The sequence below is a fragment of the Pelobates fuscus genome, chromosome 3 (genome assembly GCF_036172605.1).
Source record: "Pelobates fuscus isolate aPelFus1 chromosome 3, aPelFus1.pri, whole genome shotgun sequence".
NCBI lineage: Eukaryota > Metazoa > Chordata > Amphibia > Anura > Pelobatidae > Pelobates > Pelobates fuscus.
The window spans coordinates 360,066,599-360,084,760 of NC_086319.1; the positions used below are offsets into that span (position 1 = coordinate 360,066,599).

The following is an 18,162-nucleotide window of genomic DNA, read 5'->3' on the forward strand; positions in this document are numbered from 1 at the left end:
GCAAGAGATAGGAACGGATGAGAGTGAAGAGAGAGAGACAGAAAGGTGAACTAATGAAGCAAAATGATTTATTAGTAAAAAAAAAAGACATACATTGCACCAGCTATATGGGTGCTGGGTGGCTGCCTCAGCTTGGGCCAGTCTGGAGGCTGAGTGAGCGGAGACACAGGTTAGTTAAGAAGATCTGACATCTTCTTTTACTAGCCTGACATTGCTATGTTGGTGTAGCGACACACTTTGAGCACTCACCTCACACAGCTCTGCCTCAGCTTCGACAACAAGGGAGCCTGAAGGATCACTCAATGCAGCTGCTGCACAGATATTTTGAGCAGCTCCGGCTCTTCATACAGAGCAATGCAGAGTGCATGAGTGACAAAGCAGCCCATCTATGCAACAAGTGCAATGATTAATCCCAGCTACCCAATGGATCCAAACAATGAGGTTCCCTCCCAATTCTCACTGGCAATAGGACATGGAAGGCTGGGTGGACCTTGAAAATATTATTATAAAATCACATGTCTGTATGTATGTTATGTCTGTATAAATGTACGTATATATGTAAGTTTGCATGTTGGATACCTATTGATAAAAATACACACATATATACATATGTTCACAAAAATATTAACACATCTATATGTTATTGGTAATCTCCATCTTCCTGGTCCTCTATAACATGGCCCCCTTCTCTCTAATTATACTCCCTTTAGTGCCCCTCCCCTATCTGCGTTGCTGGCAACCTCCCTCTTCCTCTGTCAATACATATAGGGTTTAACACAGAACTATCAAACCTTGGTACTGCCACTTTCAAACAATATTCCCCAAAATTCCATGCAAAAACAAATTCTGCTTACACTTGAATTACAGGTGGAAGTATGTGGATTTTTATTTATATATTTATTCAATCTTTTTGTAGAAAACAAGCCTTACCTAACACTCTTCATCATGTATAGCACCTCAGGGGGCAATGTTGGGGTCATCGGCTCTGCTGGAGGGCTACGGAGCTGAGATGGAGAACAGTCGGTGTGATGTATGGGAGGCGATTCCACCTGGCTTCTCCGAATCCTGGGAACCAGTTTTCACAATTAATATCACGGTCTAATCGATATTTCAGTGCCCATGCACCTGACTCCAAACCATGCTTACCTCTTTTTAACACACAAGACTTTCCGCTTCTTCTTCAGCTGGAAACAAATAGTGAGACAGTGATCCCAGTGACACAGCAAAAAGTGCCGCACATACAACATGTGAACAGCAGCCAGCAAAACACTCAGTGCCACAAACATCATGCAAACAGAGCAGTCATTTTCCCAAGCTGGCTGAGCCATAGAGAATTCTGCTAGGGTAGCAAGCTAGCACAAGAAATCCCTCCTTTGACTAATGGAGCTTATATGGTATATGTTTAATGAGTCTAAAGAAAAGATAGGCCACTCCTATGTTCAATGGACATATAGCACATATTGGCACCTCCAGCTGTTAATCACAACACAAATTAGTATATACAGTACCAAGGCTAACTTTGGCACTTCAAGCAGAGCCAGATTAAGGGCCTCAATGGACTGGAGCTGAAAGTTTTTATGGTCCTAATCGAATGAGTATATTAAAGGAACATTTCAAGCACCAATACCACTATAGTGGTTATAGTGCCTTATTGTAAATATTTTAACGGTAGTAAGAACGGTTTGTCTACTTACCTGGGGTCTGCTGGGGTCTGCTAGCCTACTCCTCTACTCCAGCCAGAGAGGCAGAGGCTTTTCCTTTAGAGACTTCTGCAGAGAGCTTCTGAATCTCTGACTCAGGTAGTAGAGGAAGGAGCAGACCCCAGCTCAGATGTTAAGCCATTCTAATGGTTTACCTACTTTCAATGGGGGGCACCAGGGCATGCTGTAGAGATTATGGTGCTTGGCATATTCCTTTTACTGGATATGTTTCAGACATATCTAAAATTATACCCAAGTGCTCATATAAATTATCATCTGAGGACATATGTAAACCCATAACTGCATTGACATATGCACACTGGATAAATCAGTCCTATATAAAACCATCTGCACATTAAGTCATTAGTGTTGTTCTGGTACTCTAAGTCTAGCCAAGTTAGTTCACCCATCCTTCTATAAACAATATAGTATTCAATATACAACAAAATGGCGCCAATTCATTTGTTTAGCTGATTTATCCCCAATTTAGCATATTTGGATTTCAATTTGCTACAACTGGATGGTTATTGCATTTCACACCCTGACATATATGTATGTATTCAAAATCCAATCAGAGGGTAATGCATGTGTGTGTGTCTGATACATATACATGAGTGAGGCAAATAATTCATACCCTCAAAACATACCCTCCAATATTTCAAATGGACAAAGAGAGACACTTTAATGTTAGGGGTGTGGCCAGGGGCAGGACTGTTCTGAGAAATTTTAGGTGACTTACTTAAAACAATTTATGCAATTAAAATGTAATTTAGAACAAGAACAATGTATCTTATTTACACAGACTGATTTCTAAAAACATTTATTGTAGTAGGGACTATAGGCACCCAGACCAGTTCATCTCATTAAAGTGGTCTGGGTGCACTGTCCCTGTTCCCTGTCACTGGTTGCTCTGTCCTTGTCTGCTAAGGAACATTGGCTCTGGAATCAGGTAACTGTTTAAAGGTTGTTGTTTTTTTAACCCTTTACATGGCCGCAAGGGCACTGAAGGAGGAGGCACAGGACACTATTGTGTTAGGAGTACAGTTTTGCATTAAGACCATAGTGTTTCTTTAACCACAATATGATTAGCAATATGTGCCCTTTCTAACCCTCTGTAAAAGAAGAAGAACACTGCATATTTGTTACAGAGCTTACCTCTTTACCAATACGAGTTCCTTTAAAGTGAACCTGTCATCGAGAAAAAAAAAACACAATGGCACATTATTCCCATATCTTTAGAAAAGGATAGATATTTTATTTATTCTAAATGTATTTATATTTGAATGATTATTCACTCCCCACCTTCACTACTTCCACCACCACCAGTCATAGCTCTGGCTCTCTGACGGACGTAGTGCATGTAGGGAGCAGCTGCCAGAAGAAAACCAGTTAAGAAGTAAAACCTTTCTTAAACCGATTAACTTCTTAAAATGGGGGGGGGGGGTGGAGAGGCAGACAAGACAAATAATGAATTACAATCTATTGATCGGAAATCGCAGTATAGCAGCAGAGCAAATACACAATTCCCAAGTTTACCCAATGTACCCTGTGAATATTACAAAATCAGAGTAATCTTTCATGCACACAATGACTTTAGGGTAACTGCAGAAAACACTGCAGTATAAAATAGACACTCATGCACAGTGTAAAACACACATAACGCTGTCCATATGGAACATGTATACACAAACGTCCATAAACCATAGCAGAGAGACATGTCTTATTAATTAACATTACATACATTCAACAAACAGTTATGTTGTGGGATATCTGTCAACAAGGCAAACTGAGCCATCTGCTACATAAACCTGCAGCTGTCAACACATTGAATACTATATGCGTATTCAAGAAGTATACATGCCAGTAAGCATTTCACACATATCTACTTGATAGCACAGCAAAGACTAGAACACGGCTTGCCGTGTAGATTGATAGATACATTTGTTGCATTGACAGAAATGTGTGCATATAACTATCATCGCTAACCGAATGGAAACACTGAATCAAAAATAGCGGATATGAAGAAAATTCCCGTCTTAGCCATAGTCACCACTTTGCCTCAGTTTTAACATATGGATTGATTTTGAAAAAATTGAGACTTTAGTGAATAATCCTGTAAGTGTGAATTTTAGAGAATGAAAAATAATTCATTATAGCCAAAAAAAGGTGAACGGAAAAAAATGTAGCGCTTTTTTTTTTTTTTCTTTTCGATAAAACATAGCTAGAGAGATGGTTGCACACAGAAATTATCTGAAAATATGAAAGTAACTGCTCCTTATGTCCAGCAGGGGGACCCATACTCCCTATGTACTTGATTAAGGTCACTAGGCAAAAACGCTATGCATTGTATCTCATTTGACAATAAATTGTTTAGGTTTTGTGTAGCGACCCCTGTGTAGCCTGCATTCTTTGCATTTTCTTTTTTTTTCTGTTTGTTTATTTTGTCCTGGCAATTAAAATTCACTTTAAATTCAAGTCCTGACAATTCATAACTGTGACTGAGCCCATTGATACACAGTCACCTTTGGAGGGATCTTCTGAGCCTGCAGCCTCTGTGAATCAGATAATGGTGGCTCTGTGGGCAATAATGACATGACAAGTATGTTAAAATGCAAGTAGTGGTGAAATACTAAGCAAGCAATTATGACAAAGCTTCATTTGATGAAGATATATTGGGTCAATAAGTGTGAAAACAACTATGATATATGTGACATCAAAAACTAACACAATGTTTATTTTAGAGCAGTAGTTTCCAAACCAGTCCTCAAGGCATGCCTACCAGTCCAGGATTTAGGGCTTACCTAATTGTGTCAAGGTGTTTTTTTTTTTTCATTCTAAAAACACCTTAAGCACAATTAGAATATCCCTAAATCCTGGACTGGTAGGAGTGCCTTAAGGACTGGTTTGGAAACCACTAGGTTAGGGCATTCTTGGGAATAGGAGCAAGGTGGCTCTGTTTAATTATTCTGTTTAACATGCATTCAAGTGTATGTGCAATAGATGTTTGTATTTTGTAATATTTGTAAATATTATATATAAATGCTGTAGACGTAAAAGGAATGTTCTGTTTTGGGATTGCCTTGGAGATAGCGCAATATATATAAGGCAAAATTCCAAGTGTCCCTGTTAGAGATGGACTATTCCTATTTTAGACCCAAATCCAATTGTGGCTCATTTCTATCCTAATGTTCCTCCTTTCAAGGAGCTCTATATTGTTTCTGTATCTGAGTGTATAACAGAGCTCCATAGCAATAATACTGACAGTAATGTGTGTGCTGGACCACCTGGTACCCCAGATGGGTACCTCCGCCAAGCACGCTTCCTAGCTTTAACAGGGACACCGATAGATAGCCTTTCAACTGCCACAGCTTGATTGGGTTCTATCCGGAGTTTCCCACCCTGGAACAGGGTCCTGTGCTACAGATCCAAGTGATCACTCTCTTCTACAGAGTGTATAGCTGTCTCACCCAAACACTAGCCGAGAATTAGTGAAGGGTGAAGTAGAACTGGTTTTATTAAGTGAACCACAGGTTTTGTATAGGAGTAATCACAACAGGGGATCATCAAACAAAACAATACAAGTCACTCCTTGGAGTCTTGGTGTCTAAGACAGAATTAGGTTGAGTCCATAATGAAATTACCTGCCTGACACCAAGATACTTAGCACAATAGCTATTGTATAATAAACTAATGATCTTCCCTTCTGTTTTACCTTAAACACACAGACACACTAACACAATTATCTCCCATAGTACAAGAAAACACCTAAAAACACATATAATACTATACACCCTTCTGGGAAAACAACATGGAAAGGGGGGGAGGAGGAGAATAACAACAAACAAACAAATACATTACACACCTTTTACCTATAATGACTAAATTATAGTCACAGGGTGACTAAATCATAGCAGTAATCTGGGGACCAACATAAAGTGTCCATCTGCAGCCCCCAGTGATGATGACTACCGCCACAATGTGTCTTTAAAGGAATACTATAGTCACCAGAACAACTACAGTAGTTGTTCTGTGAGTATAGCATGACCCTTTAAGTAGCAAACTTGTTCTCGTGTTTTATGCAAAACGCAATAAAAACTAGTGGATAATTTTTCACATAGTCTCTTGAAGTTTGTCAAAGGAAGCCACTACACATAACATGTGCCAGCTGTTGCGAATGGTGGCGATCCATTATGTTAAATGCATTCACTTTCCTGGAATGCAAAGTCAGATGAATGGTCTGTACAGTTGTGTTACCTTCTACTCGAGTAGGTTAAAGACATATCACACATAGTCTATTCTACCAGTATTGGATTGTTCAGGCATCATTACTAGCTATTACTGTTAAGTGACGCTTCCCTACTAAAACTGGATATATCCCTACAGTGAGGATGTATAATTATAAAGTTGGATAACAATAATAAAGTAGGAAATAATGCAAGTTATCACAATTTCTTTGGCACTGTGAATGTAATGGAGTAGGCAGCAGATGTAAAGCAGCACAAGGACTCACCCAATTGCCTCCCTTGTAACACATATAGGATTAATAAGATAATGCTGATTCCAATCACAAAGAGCCCAGCTCCTTGGATAGAACTGCCGAAGATATTATCCTGAGGAAGAAAAGAAAAGAAAATTTGATAAGGAATGGAAACACCAATACACAAATTTGTGTCTAATGCTTATCACAGTCACGCAATTTAAGTCAATTTAATGTTATTGTTCTAACATTTTTATTTGCTCGTCTGTTCATTCTGAACTTTCTCGGTAGCTCCAGTAAAATAAGAAAAATCTCCAGCATTCTGTACGGAAGATATGAATTTGAGGCAGGTTAATATTGGCGCTTTTGCTCCATTTCTTCGTTTTATGATAGAATGCCTCCCGGGATACAGATTTTCCATCAGTTTTTCAGGTTTTTTTTATTGTTCACGGTATGTTGTTTAATTATTAGCCTGAGAGTCAATGTGCCAATCGTCTTTGGTTTAACAGTGCCCCTTATATATCAGAATAAACCAAAATATTAAAGAACCAATTGTAGACTGTATAGCTACCTGGTTATGGTATGTTATTCTTTTTTTCCAGTGGGTTTTATTTATAGTTTTTTTTATATTTAGATCATCTTCTTTTATTGTCCATTAACTAATTCCATTAACTAATCATGTGACCTGTGTGTGCTTTCTCCTTGGATCCTATTTAACCAGGGAGATCGCTGTCCAGCAGTGCAAGGCTTAGTTCATTGGCTGAGTCTGATCAGCTTACGCCCTCAGCCAATGAGCTGACTCTGCACTGCATGATTTTCTGGCTCTCTGGGCAGCAGAGAGAAGATAGCGAGAGATGACCAGTGAACCTCAGGTAAGAAATCAAATCGGTCTAAAATAGTCTGACTACTTACAATGCTCATTCATGGCACTATAACCACTGTGCACTGTAGTGGTGATGATGCTTGGAGTGTTCCTTTAAATATCCTGCCTGAAACATTGCAGTTTAAATTAGATTTATCAGTATCCCAGTATTTGAATCTTATGTTTCCTTGATCCTGTATTTAACAAAGATGAGTTTGTGAGGTGTGAAAACTAAAAATTAAATATAAGTAAAAAAAATGGCCAAACTGACTGTCTGGGTAGTTTGAGACTACAGTCATCATTATAATAAAATCTTAATATTTATCCAATGAGTTAATGATTAGTAATGGCTGGTGTGAAGAGCTCTACATCAATAAAGCTCAGTAATGTTTGTTTAAAATGCAGTAAAGTTATTCAGAAGTCAACTTGTGTAAATAAAACATGTTTGTCTTGTCCTGAATTACTTTTCCACTTACATTAGAAGTCACCAAAGTTGTTACAAAAAAAGCAAAACAAAACTGTTCAACAGTTTTGCTCCTGGTCTTTAAGTGGTTAAATGTACTGAAAAGTAATTGTTCTCTCCACTGTGACCAAGAATGCTCAACTATAAAGGCATAAATAAGTGATTAATGCGATCTGATGAGTGCCTGGTACCTTACAGGTGTATCCTGTATGCTCAACACATCTATTAATGCTTTTAATTTTTATTTTATTCATTCTAAGCATGTTCTGTAAAAAAAAAAAAAAAATCAGCCCTATACAGCACTAACACTGTCTCTGTCCTTCTTTATACAGAACATTCTAAGTGAATATCAAGTGGAATCTGTATCCATAGCATCCTTACCATCTCCACTCCTTCCTGGTGACTGGTCTGCTCCATGGACTGCTCCTGCAGAGAGAAGAAAGCCACCTTACATCTCCACACTGGGTACACCAACCTCTCTGAACTGCAGTAACAAGTGGACTACATTTCCCATCATGCTCCAGTGATTAAAATGTCAAAATTATGCCTGTGTTCATAAGTCCCTGCTAACTTACTGGACATTCCCCATCACTACAAAATCACAGTAGCTCTGTAATATAACAATAACCTATCCTGAAATAATAGATACACATTTTATTTCTATTATTGCATTTCATGTTTCCAACAATTAGCTGATAATACATCACCCTAGGTAAAGATAAGAAGCTAGACTTTATTCCCATTACCTTTCTCACAGTTAATTGCACTTTCCACCTTTGTCCTGAAGACTTTGACCTTCTTTTTCACCAGTAAACAAGCTGTAGTGGGAACTGGTGACATCATTACTCGGCGCCAACCATTAATGCAACAGCCATCTTTAGATTGGCAAAGCTTGGCATCGCCCTCTAGCTGCTGCTTTGTGTGATCACACCATATCCCCGCGACACCCCCTTCTTGTCAGCAGTGCTCTGCATGATGAGCTGTTTGTGGGCTCTGAGTGTAGATGCACTGCACTTGCACTTCCTTTAAAAAAAATTAACTCCCTAGGAAATTCCTTTTCCAAGCCATGAGCATGAGAACATAAATTGGATGGCTGTTTTGAATCCTTATCATAAAGTTTAAATGACAACTATAGGCACCCAGACCACTTCAGTTTAAAGAAGTGGTCTGGGTGCCTGGTCCAGCTAGGGTTAACCCTTTTTTCTATAAACATAGCAGTTTCATAGAAACTGCTATGTTTATAATTGCGTTAATCCAGCCACTAGAGGCGCTTGCGTGCTTCTCACTGAAAATCACAGTGAGAAGACACCAGCGTCCATAGGAAAGCATTGTGAATGCTTTCCTATGAGACTGGCTGAATGCGCGTGGCTCCTTCCGCGCATGCGCATTCAGCCGGAAATGAGGAGAGCTTCCCGCCCGGCGCTGGAAAAAGAGGTAAGTTTAACCCCTTCCTCTCCATCCAGCCCGGCGGGAGGGGGTCCCTGAGGGTGGTGGCACCCTCAGGGCACTATAGTGCCAGCAAACAAGTATGTTTTCCTGGCACTATAGTGGTCCTTTAAAGGGCCACTACAGGCACCCAGACCACTTCAGCTCAATTAAGTGGTCTGGGTGCCAGGGCACCCTAGTTTTAACCCTGCAGCTAAAAACATAGCAGTTTCACAGAGTCCAGTGTCAAATGAGATCCCACCAGGAAAGCATTCAGTAATGATTTCCTATGGGCAGGTTTAAATGTGCTGGTCGCGTATGTGCATTCGGCTCCACTCGGGAGCTGACATCGACGGGGGAGAAGAGCTCACCAGTGCTGGGAGACGGCGCTGAATTAAGGTAACTGACTGAAGGGGGGCACTCCAAGAGCCTATAGTACCAGGAAAACGGGTTTATTTTCCTGGCACTAAAGGATTCGATTAAAAGAATATTAATAATAAGCAATTAAAAAAGAAAGAAAAAATAATATGGCCCGTACGGGGATCGAACCCGCGACCTTGGCGTTATTAGCACCACGCTCTAACCAACTGAGCTAACCGGCCATATATCAAAAGTTGTGAAAGAGGAGAGGAAATGTACATGGATACGTGTTTATTGCAAAATTGTGTATTCTTGCATGTAAGTATTCCTCCTACATGTTATAAAGTAAACAAAAGAATGACATTTCCATAAAATGTAGACCAAAAGTTATTTTGCAGTCAACAAGAAAATAAAAATACAGCCTCCCCGTCGGGGAATCGAACCCCGGTCTCCCGCGTGACAGGCGGGGATACTTACCACTATACTAACGAGGATTGCATGAAGTAATATGTGTGAAACTCATATACTATTATTGACATACTATTATTGACAAATATATTCTTGTATATTGAATGATTTTAAGTTTCACTTTGAGTTTAGATCCGCATTACAAGCGCAGGTAAAAATAATTATAAAAATTATACCTCCCCGTCGGGGAATCGAACCCCGGTCTCCCGCGTGACAGGCGGGGATACTTACCACTATACTAACGAGGATTGGCGATACACAATTGTCAAGAAATAGGTTTCTTAAATATTGGACTATAAAAATAATAAATGTGAAATAAAAGGTGGTATATTTTTAGGAAGTGATACCAAAACAAACAACAAGAATAGATATTGGCCCGTACGGGGATCGAACCCGCGACCTTGGCGTTATTAGCACCACGCTCTAACCAACTGAGCTAACCGGCCAATTCATAGCAATAAGTCCAAAGTGGTGTCTTCATGTGTTAGCAGCTTATGTGTAAAACATGTATATTTAAAGACTAAAGGCATGCTTTATTTTAGGATTTATGTTGCATTCTAATGCGTAGCAATGTTAATCAGTGGTGACTTAAAAAATAATATCACACCATGGACATTGTCATCACTTACCAAATACTACCAAGTAACTGTATAGTCTATTTTCCTGCCCCAGTCATTGTCAGTTTTAGATTATAAAACCAAAAGCGTAGTAGTTTCAATCATGTTTTGCACTATATGTCTTCCATCTTTTTTTTATTTCTGATATTCCTAAATCTTTACCATCCCATCCTTTTCTGGTAAATTATTGTAACATAGGACTTTTATATGATATTTTGGAGGATATTTTATAAGAAATATTTTAAACAAAATACTTATTAGAAAATGTATGAGTTACTCGTTTACAACATGTGTACATTGAAAAGGGGAATTTTATATTGATACTGGCATTTATACACATATTTTTAGTGTGTAGTTTGCTATTTTTGCACTTTATTGTTCATTTGCACAACATTCATTTTAACACAGTGACTAGAGAGTCCTGAATTGGCTTTATTTTGTCGCTACACTACGTTTCTGTCGTTTGTGGTGAGGGAGGCACTCAGTAGTGTTTAGTTCTGTGTTTAAATATATATTTTTTTCATAGGATAAGGTACTGAAGTGATACTTCCCGATTTTTGGCTTTTAGATTATAGTAAACATATATAGATATAGAGCATACATATAATAATATTTTTTTTTCCCTAAATAAAATCTGCCTCCCCGTCGGGGAATCGAACCCCGGTCTCCCGCGTGACAGGCGGGGATACTTACCACTATACTAACGAGGATTGACATGAAGCAAACTGTGTGAAATCATATACTATAATTGACAAATATATTCTTGTATATTGAATGATTTTAATTTACATTTTAAGTTTAGACCCGCATTACAAGCGCTGGTAATAATTTAGAGACTAAATTATAAAAAAATAATAATTTGAGAGAAAAAAATAATGCCTCCCCGTCGGGGAATCGAACCCCGGTCTCCCGCGTAACAGGCGGGGATACTTACCACTATACTAACGAGGATTGACATGAAGCAAATTGTGTGAAATCATATACTATAATTGACCTGCACTCTTCATATGCATGTTCCAACCATATTGTATTCAGCATACAGTATTTTATTTTATGTGTGGTTGACATACCAACAGATCAGTGTGAAAACTTCCTGCAATGCAGACACTGTTCACATAAAACTAAAGAGAAGTAAAGGTAGGTACCCGGGCAACAAAGGGTGTTTGTGCCACTTTGCCCTACTCCTTCTAGAATTTAAGGTCATTTGAGCAGAACCCTCAGTTCCTGTGTGTCCAGCTCGTCTTGATGCATATACTTGTCTGTTTGTCCACCTATTGTACTTAGCTACGCAATTTGTTGGCGCTTTATGAATAATAATAATAATAATACACATGCTCACATTTACAGCATGATGGACATTTGAAACTGTACTAGCCAATGCTTCTAAGGTTATTTACTAAATGTACTTGCTGCTGCTCCAAACCTTAAACTTTGTATTCCTTAGTGCTTACTGCATACCTCTCAACACTTCAAATGGACAAAGAGGGACACTTTAAAGTGACATTATAGGCACGCTGACCCTATGGTAAAAACTAAAGAAAAACGTTACTTGCACACTATCCAAAATCCCTACGCACATTTAAATAACTGGAGGTTTTTAGTTTCGCTCCGGTAGCCACTTGAGTGTAAGGTCACCTGCCACGTTATTAAATATTGCTAGTTATTTAAATGTGCATAGGAATTTGGGATAGTGCACAATTAACTATTTTCTTAGTATTTTTTTTACATTGTATGTACAGGGGTTGATGTGTATTATAGTCATTGCTGTCGCCCGGGAGTAGTGGGAGTTTGAGCGCAAGGATTAAATGGATACTAGAGGCACCCACACCACTTCAGCTCATTGAAGCGGTCTGAGTGCACTATCCCTGTCAGTTTAATCCTGCAACGGTAATTATTCACAGCGCATTAGAGCCCACTCGTTGCGGGACAGAGGAGGATAAGGAGCTTCTAAGGGTAAGGTAAGTAAATAAAGGGGTTTTAACCCTTTATTTACCGGGGAGGGGGCGCGAGGGATTGGGGAGGCATGGGGAGCGATAGTGCCAGAAATACACTAGAGTATCCCTTTAAACGGACATTCTTAGCAACATAGTCACTAGTGTACTGTTTAAACTGACAAGAGTCTCTGGACACCATCCCCCCATTTATTACCAAACTGTGTTAAAGCAGTTTGACAGAAACCAGGGCTCTCTCCCTGACTCTTAGAAATTGCTGCCTGCCTTGATGCAACCACATTATAATTTTTGTCCAACCAGAACAGCAGTGATATCACTGCTTTCCAAGCAGAAACAAAATACAAACTCCTAAATGGCAGTGAATTAAGCAGAGCAACTGCAGCACATCATTTAAACATCAAAATTACTTAATTAAGATACAGTTGTTTTCATGCTTAGACTTTCCCTTTAACCCCTTAAGGACAGAGCTTCAGAAGCTTGTCTTTCACTTAATGACAACGGCATTTTTTGAATTTTTTGCTGTTTGCGTTCAACTGCAATTTGCATTTTACTAATTTATTGCACCGACACATATTATATACCGTTTTTTAAAGGACAGAAAGGGCTTTAATTTTATCTAACATATATATACATAAATGCTTATTTATTATTAAAAAATACAGAAAAATGCAAAAGAAATGAAAAATTCAGATTTTTTTTACAGTTTTTGCAATAATAATGTGTGCACAATTAGTGCAGGTTAAGGAAAGTAATTAAAAATAAATTCATTTAGTTGTTCTGATTTACAGAATATATAATGTGTCTGGGATTTTAAGTTTTTTTTGGTAGTTACAGGTCACAAAGCACAAGGAGTAAAATAAACTTTTAAAGTGGAGCGATTTTAGAATTTGGTATGTTTGTCTTGTAAGCTTAATAGCCATAAAATAAAACAAAATTGCCACACAAAAGTATATATTTATATAAAGTAGACACCACAGGCTATTTACCTAAGGTTGTTTTGACACTTTCTACATAGCCATTTCACCGCCAACCTCTGCTAAATATTGGAGTCAAATTGTATTTTTGGGGGGTTTTGGCACACAAACTTATAACAAAGAACTTCTCATGTGTATTTTGTAAAGTTGGTGTGTGCTATTCCTATACAAAGTTTTATTTTGTATTCAGTTACATTTGCTGAGTAAAATGACACCCCCATTTTATGTCTTTGGCACTATTTTGTGAAGCTACAGTGCCATCTAGGAGACCTGTCCTTTTCAGTATTCACAGTCGAATTTTGAGAGACGGATATAATGAGCCTATGCTTCCATTTGGAGTATTATAACAGTTTGACTGTTCAAAAAAACCCCACAAAGGCCTACTATTTGTAAAAGTAGACACTCCAAGGTATCTCATAAGGTACATATTGTGCCTTAACATGCCCCCATTATTTCACCAATATATGACAAAGTATGTGGTAAAAAATAATTTTGTGCACTTTTTACATACGGATTGCATTTTTGCTGGGCATTTTGTATATTTCATATGTGCCACTAAGTTCAAAGCCCCCATATTATGCTCAGCTAAGTCTTCTGAGTAAAAGGAGACCCCCATTGTATGTCTCTGGCACTATTTCGTGAAGCTACAGTGCCATACAAGAGACCTGCCCTTTTCAGTATTCACAGTAGAGTTTTGAGAGACGGATTTAATGAGCCTATGTTTCCATTTGGGGTATTATAACAGTTTGACTGTTCATAAAAACCCCACAAAGGCCTACCATTTGTAAAAGTAGACACCCCAGGGTATCTCATAAGGTGCATATTGTGCCTTAGCATGCCCCCATTTTTCCACCAATATATGCCAAAGTATGTGGTAAAAAATTATTTTGGGCATTATTTTACATACGGATTGCATTGTTGCTGGGCATTTGTATATTTCATATGTGCCACTAAGTTCAAAACCCCCAAATTATGCTCAGCTAAGTCTTCTGAGTAAAAAGACACCCCCAATGAATGTCTTTGGCACTATTTCGTGAAGCTACAGTGCCATATAGGAGACCAAGCCATATCAGTTTTTACCGAACTTTGAATTTTGACGCTGGTCCTATGTGCAATTTCCAAGCATCTTCGCAGGTTTTAAATTCAAACTACACCACAAAGGCCTACCATTTCTTAAAGTAGACACCCCAGGGTATTTCAAAAGGCATATTTTGAACCTTAGCGTGGGATCATTTTTCCGCTAGCGTGTACCAAGTGTAGTGGTAATAAGCGTTTTTTTCTGCCTTTTTGACACACAAAGTGAATTTGCACAGTATATTTTGCAAACCATATGTGTACTACCACTGTATAATACTTCATATGTTGATCAGCTATGTCTGCTGAGTACAAAAATACCCCCGTATGTACCTTTGCCATGTATATGTGGACATCGGAGGGGCACATTTGGGACACAGCCATTCCATTTTTTTCAAACTTTAAATTTTTACGCTGTGCCCATGTCCCATTTTAGAGTATTTTACCAGGCTATATAATCCAAATACCCCATAAAGCCATACCATTTCTTAAAGAAGACATCCCAGGGTATTTCAAAAGGCATATTTTGAACCTTAGCGTGGGATCATTTTTCCGCTAGCTTGTACCAGGTGTAGTGGTAATGAGCGTTATTAAATGATTTTTTTAACTTTTTAAAACTTTTTTTTTTACTTTTTAACTATTTTTTAAACTTTTGTTTTGCTTATTAATTTTTTTCAAGTTTCCTAAACTTTCGTAAAACTTTTTTTACAGATTTAACATTTTTCTAAGCTTTTTTTTTTTAACCGTTAACCCCTAACTAGCAGTAAGCAGCACTAACAGTAAATTCCCCATTTTCCCATAACTCCCACCCACCCCAGCTAGCAAAATATTTAATTATACAATATTTAAATTATTTAATTAAATAAATGTAACCCCTGAGGGTTAAAAAATAAATAAAAGTTAATCGTCAGGGGTTAAAAAAAATTAGATCACAGTATAATACTGTGATCTGTATTTTTATCACTGTAGGCAGTGATCGACTGGCAGGGAAGGGGTTAATTTTTATTTGGACTGGGTAAAGGGTTTATTTTTATTTATTTTTTTTACTTAAATGTTATTAAAACTTTTGTTTTAACTTAATTTTTAAACTTTTTAAAGCTTATTTTAAAACTTTTCTTAACATTAACCCCTAGTTAGCCTAACACTAAATCCCCCAATTCCCCACTAACTTCCACCCTCCCCAGCTAGCTAAATTTATAATTGTAAAATATTTAAATTAATTAATAAAATAAATTTAACCCCTGAGGGTTAAAAAAAAAAAAAGAATTAACCCTCAGGGGTTAAAAAAAATGAGATCATATTAAAATGTAATCCCTGCCAATTGATCACTGTAGTCAGTGATCAATTGGCAGGGAAGGGGTTATTTTTTATTAAAATTTATCCGTCTCCCTGCACTTCACACTGAACCCGGAAGTGCAGGGAGGCGGAGGTGAGTATACTGAGCACATGTGCCCGCTCTGACATGCTGTCAGAGCAGGCACATGTGCTGGGGCAGCACTATCGGGTGCTCCCGGTCTGCCTCTAATACAGAGGCAGACCGGAGCACCATTAACCCCACGATCGCCGCGGAGAGACCTAATGCGCATTAGCGCTCCCCATAGGAAAGCATTGAAAAAGATTTTCAATGCTTTCCTATGGGGAATTGAGCGACGCTGGAGGTCCTCACACAAATCTTTGCTATGAGTCAGGAAGTTCCCTCTAGTGGCTGTCTAGTAGACAGCCACTAGAGGTGGAGTTAACCCTGCAAGGTAATTATTGCAGTTTATAAAAAACTGCAATAATTACACCTGCAGGGTTAAGGGTGATGGGAGTTGGCACCCAGACCACTCCAATGGGCAGAAGTGGTCTGGGTGCCTAGAGTGTCCCTTTAACCTGTCATGTGCAACTCGTGTGAATCAGAGGATCACATTCAGGTATACATTGAGCTTGTAAAAAAACATCAGCAAGAGTATTACTTAAAATATATACGTGCCTGAATATCGCACCCTTCAACATACGGCATACCATTCTGGACTTAAAACAGAACAGAACTAAGTCTGCCTAAAGTGGCTGTCTGGCATGCGCATTAGCGTCCGCTGGTCGCTGGACGAGGCAGAGCCGCGACCCAGCGCCAAGAGACATTGGTGCTTGGGTAAGGTATTATTATTATTAATATTATTGCCATTTATATAGCGCCAACAGATTCCGTAGCGCTTTACAATATCATGAGAGGGGATTTAGCTATAAATAGGACAATTACAAATAAACTTACAGGAACAATAGGTTGAAGAGGACCCTGCTCAATTGAGCTTACATTCTATAGGAGGTGGGGTGCAAAACACATTAGGACAGGAATTTGCAATCAAATAAGGTGGGCTGCCCTTTAGGAGAGGGCAAGAGACAGGTATGTGAGGTAGGGGTTAGTCTTGGAGGCCATAAGCTTTCCTAAAGAGATGGGTTTTAAGGCACTTCTTAAAAGATGCAAGACTAGGGGAGAGTCTGATGGCGGTAGGCAGGCTATTCCATAGGAAGGGAGCCGCCCGCGAGAAGTCCTGCAAGCGCGAGTTGGCCGTACGAGTGCGGACAACGGACAGGAGGTGGTCACGGGCAGAGCGGAGAGACCGAGAAGGGACATACCTATGGATCTGTGAGGAGATATAAGAGGGGCTAGAGTTGTTCAGTGCTTTATAGGTGTGAGTTAGTACCTTGAATTGACTCATATAGCATACAGGAAGCCAATGTAAGGACTGGCAGAGGGGTGAGGTGTGAGAGAAACGACTAGAGAGGAAAATCAATCTAGCAGCAGCGTTCATTACGGACTGTAGGGGTGCAGTACGGCTATTGGGAAGACCAATCAGCAGAGGGTTACAATAATCCATGCGGGAAATTACTAGAGCATGGACAAGCTCCTTGGTAGTATCTGGTGCAAGAAAGGGGCGGATGCGGGCTATGTTTTTAAGATGGAATCTACATGATTTGGCAACATGCTGGATGTGAGGCACAAAGGTGAGACCAGAGTCAAGTATGATGCCAAGACAGCGCGCTTGCAAGGATGGACTGATGTTGGTACCACAAACTTGAAGGGAGAGCGAAAGAGGAGGATCAGTATTAGGAGGAGGAAAGACAAGGAGCTCAGTTTTTGAGAGATTGAGTTTCAGAAAGCGGGAGGACATCCAGTCAGAGATAAAATAAAGGCAAGCAGTGACACATTGCAGGACGGCAGGGGAGAGGTCCGGGGAGGAGAGATATAGCTGCGTGTCATCAGCGTACAGGTGGTAGTGGAATCCAAAAGAGGTAATAAGTTTGCCAAGAGAGGCAGTATAAAGAGAAAATAGAAGGGGACCAAGGACGGAGCCTTGGGGGACTCCAACCGAGACAGGGCGGGGGGAGGAGGTATCATTAGAAAAGGAGACACTGAATGAGCGTTGGGAGAGATAAGAGGTAAACCACGAGAGGACAGAGTCACAGAGACCAAGTGATTGAAGAGTTTGAAGAAGGAGAGCATGATCAACGGTGTCAAAGGCCGCTGAGAGGTCAAGAAGAATTAGTATGGAGTAGTGGCCTTTGGATTTAGCTGTGATTAGGTCGTTAGTAACTTTGATAAGGGCAGTCTCTGTAGAGTGGAGAGGGCGGAAGCCAGATTGAAGGGGGTCAAGGAGAGAGTTGGAATTGAGGAAATGAGACACACGGCTAAAGACAAGTCTTTCCAGAAGCTTTGAGGAAAAAGGGAGCAGGGATATGGGACGGTAGTTAGAGAGGGTGGATGGGTCGAGGGATGGTTTTTTTAGTATAGGTACTACAGTGGCATGTT

The 18,162-nt window shown here is 39.4% G+C and overlaps 1 protein-coding gene and 5 non-coding genes across 6 annotated transcripts in view; all 6 read right to left on the reverse strand.

The window, feature by feature from the left end:
- LOC134603366 (patatin-like phospholipase domain-containing protein 6) overlaps positions 1-8,355 on the reverse strand; it is a 34,616-nt gene extending 26,261 nt beyond the window's left edge. Inside the window, exons 1-7 of the mRNA XM_063449257.1 lie at positions 8,249-8,355; positions 7,884-7,928; positions 6,211-6,310; positions 4,223-4,275; positions 2,856-2,888; positions 1,147-1,184; positions 931-1,065 (exon numbers count right to left, since the gene is read on the reverse strand). Of these exons, the coding sequence (XP_063305327.1) occupies positions 931-1,065; positions 1,147-1,184; positions 2,856-2,888; positions 4,223-4,275; positions 6,211-6,310; positions 7,884-7,919 (395 nt within the window). The 5' untranslated portion in view covers positions 7,920-7,928; positions 8,249-8,355. The remainder of the gene's footprint in view (positions 1-930; positions 1,066-1,146; positions 1,185-2,855; positions 2,889-4,222; positions 4,276-6,210; positions 6,311-7,883; positions 7,929-8,248) is intronic.
- A 1,100-nt stretch (positions 8,356-9,455) lies between these two features.
- TRNAI-AAU (transfer RNA isoleucine (anticodon AAU)) lies at positions 9,456-9,529 on the reverse strand. Its single transcript has one exon. It is a non-coding gene; the product is annotated as a tRNA-Ile (tRNA).
- A 180-nt stretch (positions 9,530-9,709) lies between these two features.
- Positions 9,710-9,781, reverse strand: TRNAD-GUC (transfer RNA aspartic acid (anticodon GUC)). Its single transcript has one exon. It is a non-coding gene; the product is annotated as a tRNA-Asp (tRNA).
- A 150-nt stretch (positions 9,782-9,931) lies between these two features.
- Positions 9,932-10,003, reverse strand: TRNAD-GUC (transfer RNA aspartic acid (anticodon GUC)). The gene has a single exon. It is a non-coding gene; the product is annotated as a tRNA-Asp (tRNA).
- Positions 10,004-10,127: 124 nt separating this feature from the next.
- On the reverse strand, positions 10,128-10,201 carry TRNAI-AAU (transfer RNA isoleucine (anticodon AAU)). Its single transcript has one exon. It is a non-coding gene; the product is annotated as a tRNA-Ile (tRNA).
- Positions 10,202-11,010: 809 nt separating this feature from the next.
- On the reverse strand, positions 11,011-11,082 carry TRNAD-GUC (transfer RNA aspartic acid (anticodon GUC)). The gene has a single exon. It is a non-coding gene; the product is annotated as a tRNA-Asp (tRNA).
- Positions 11,083-18,162: the final 7,080 nt, after the last annotated feature.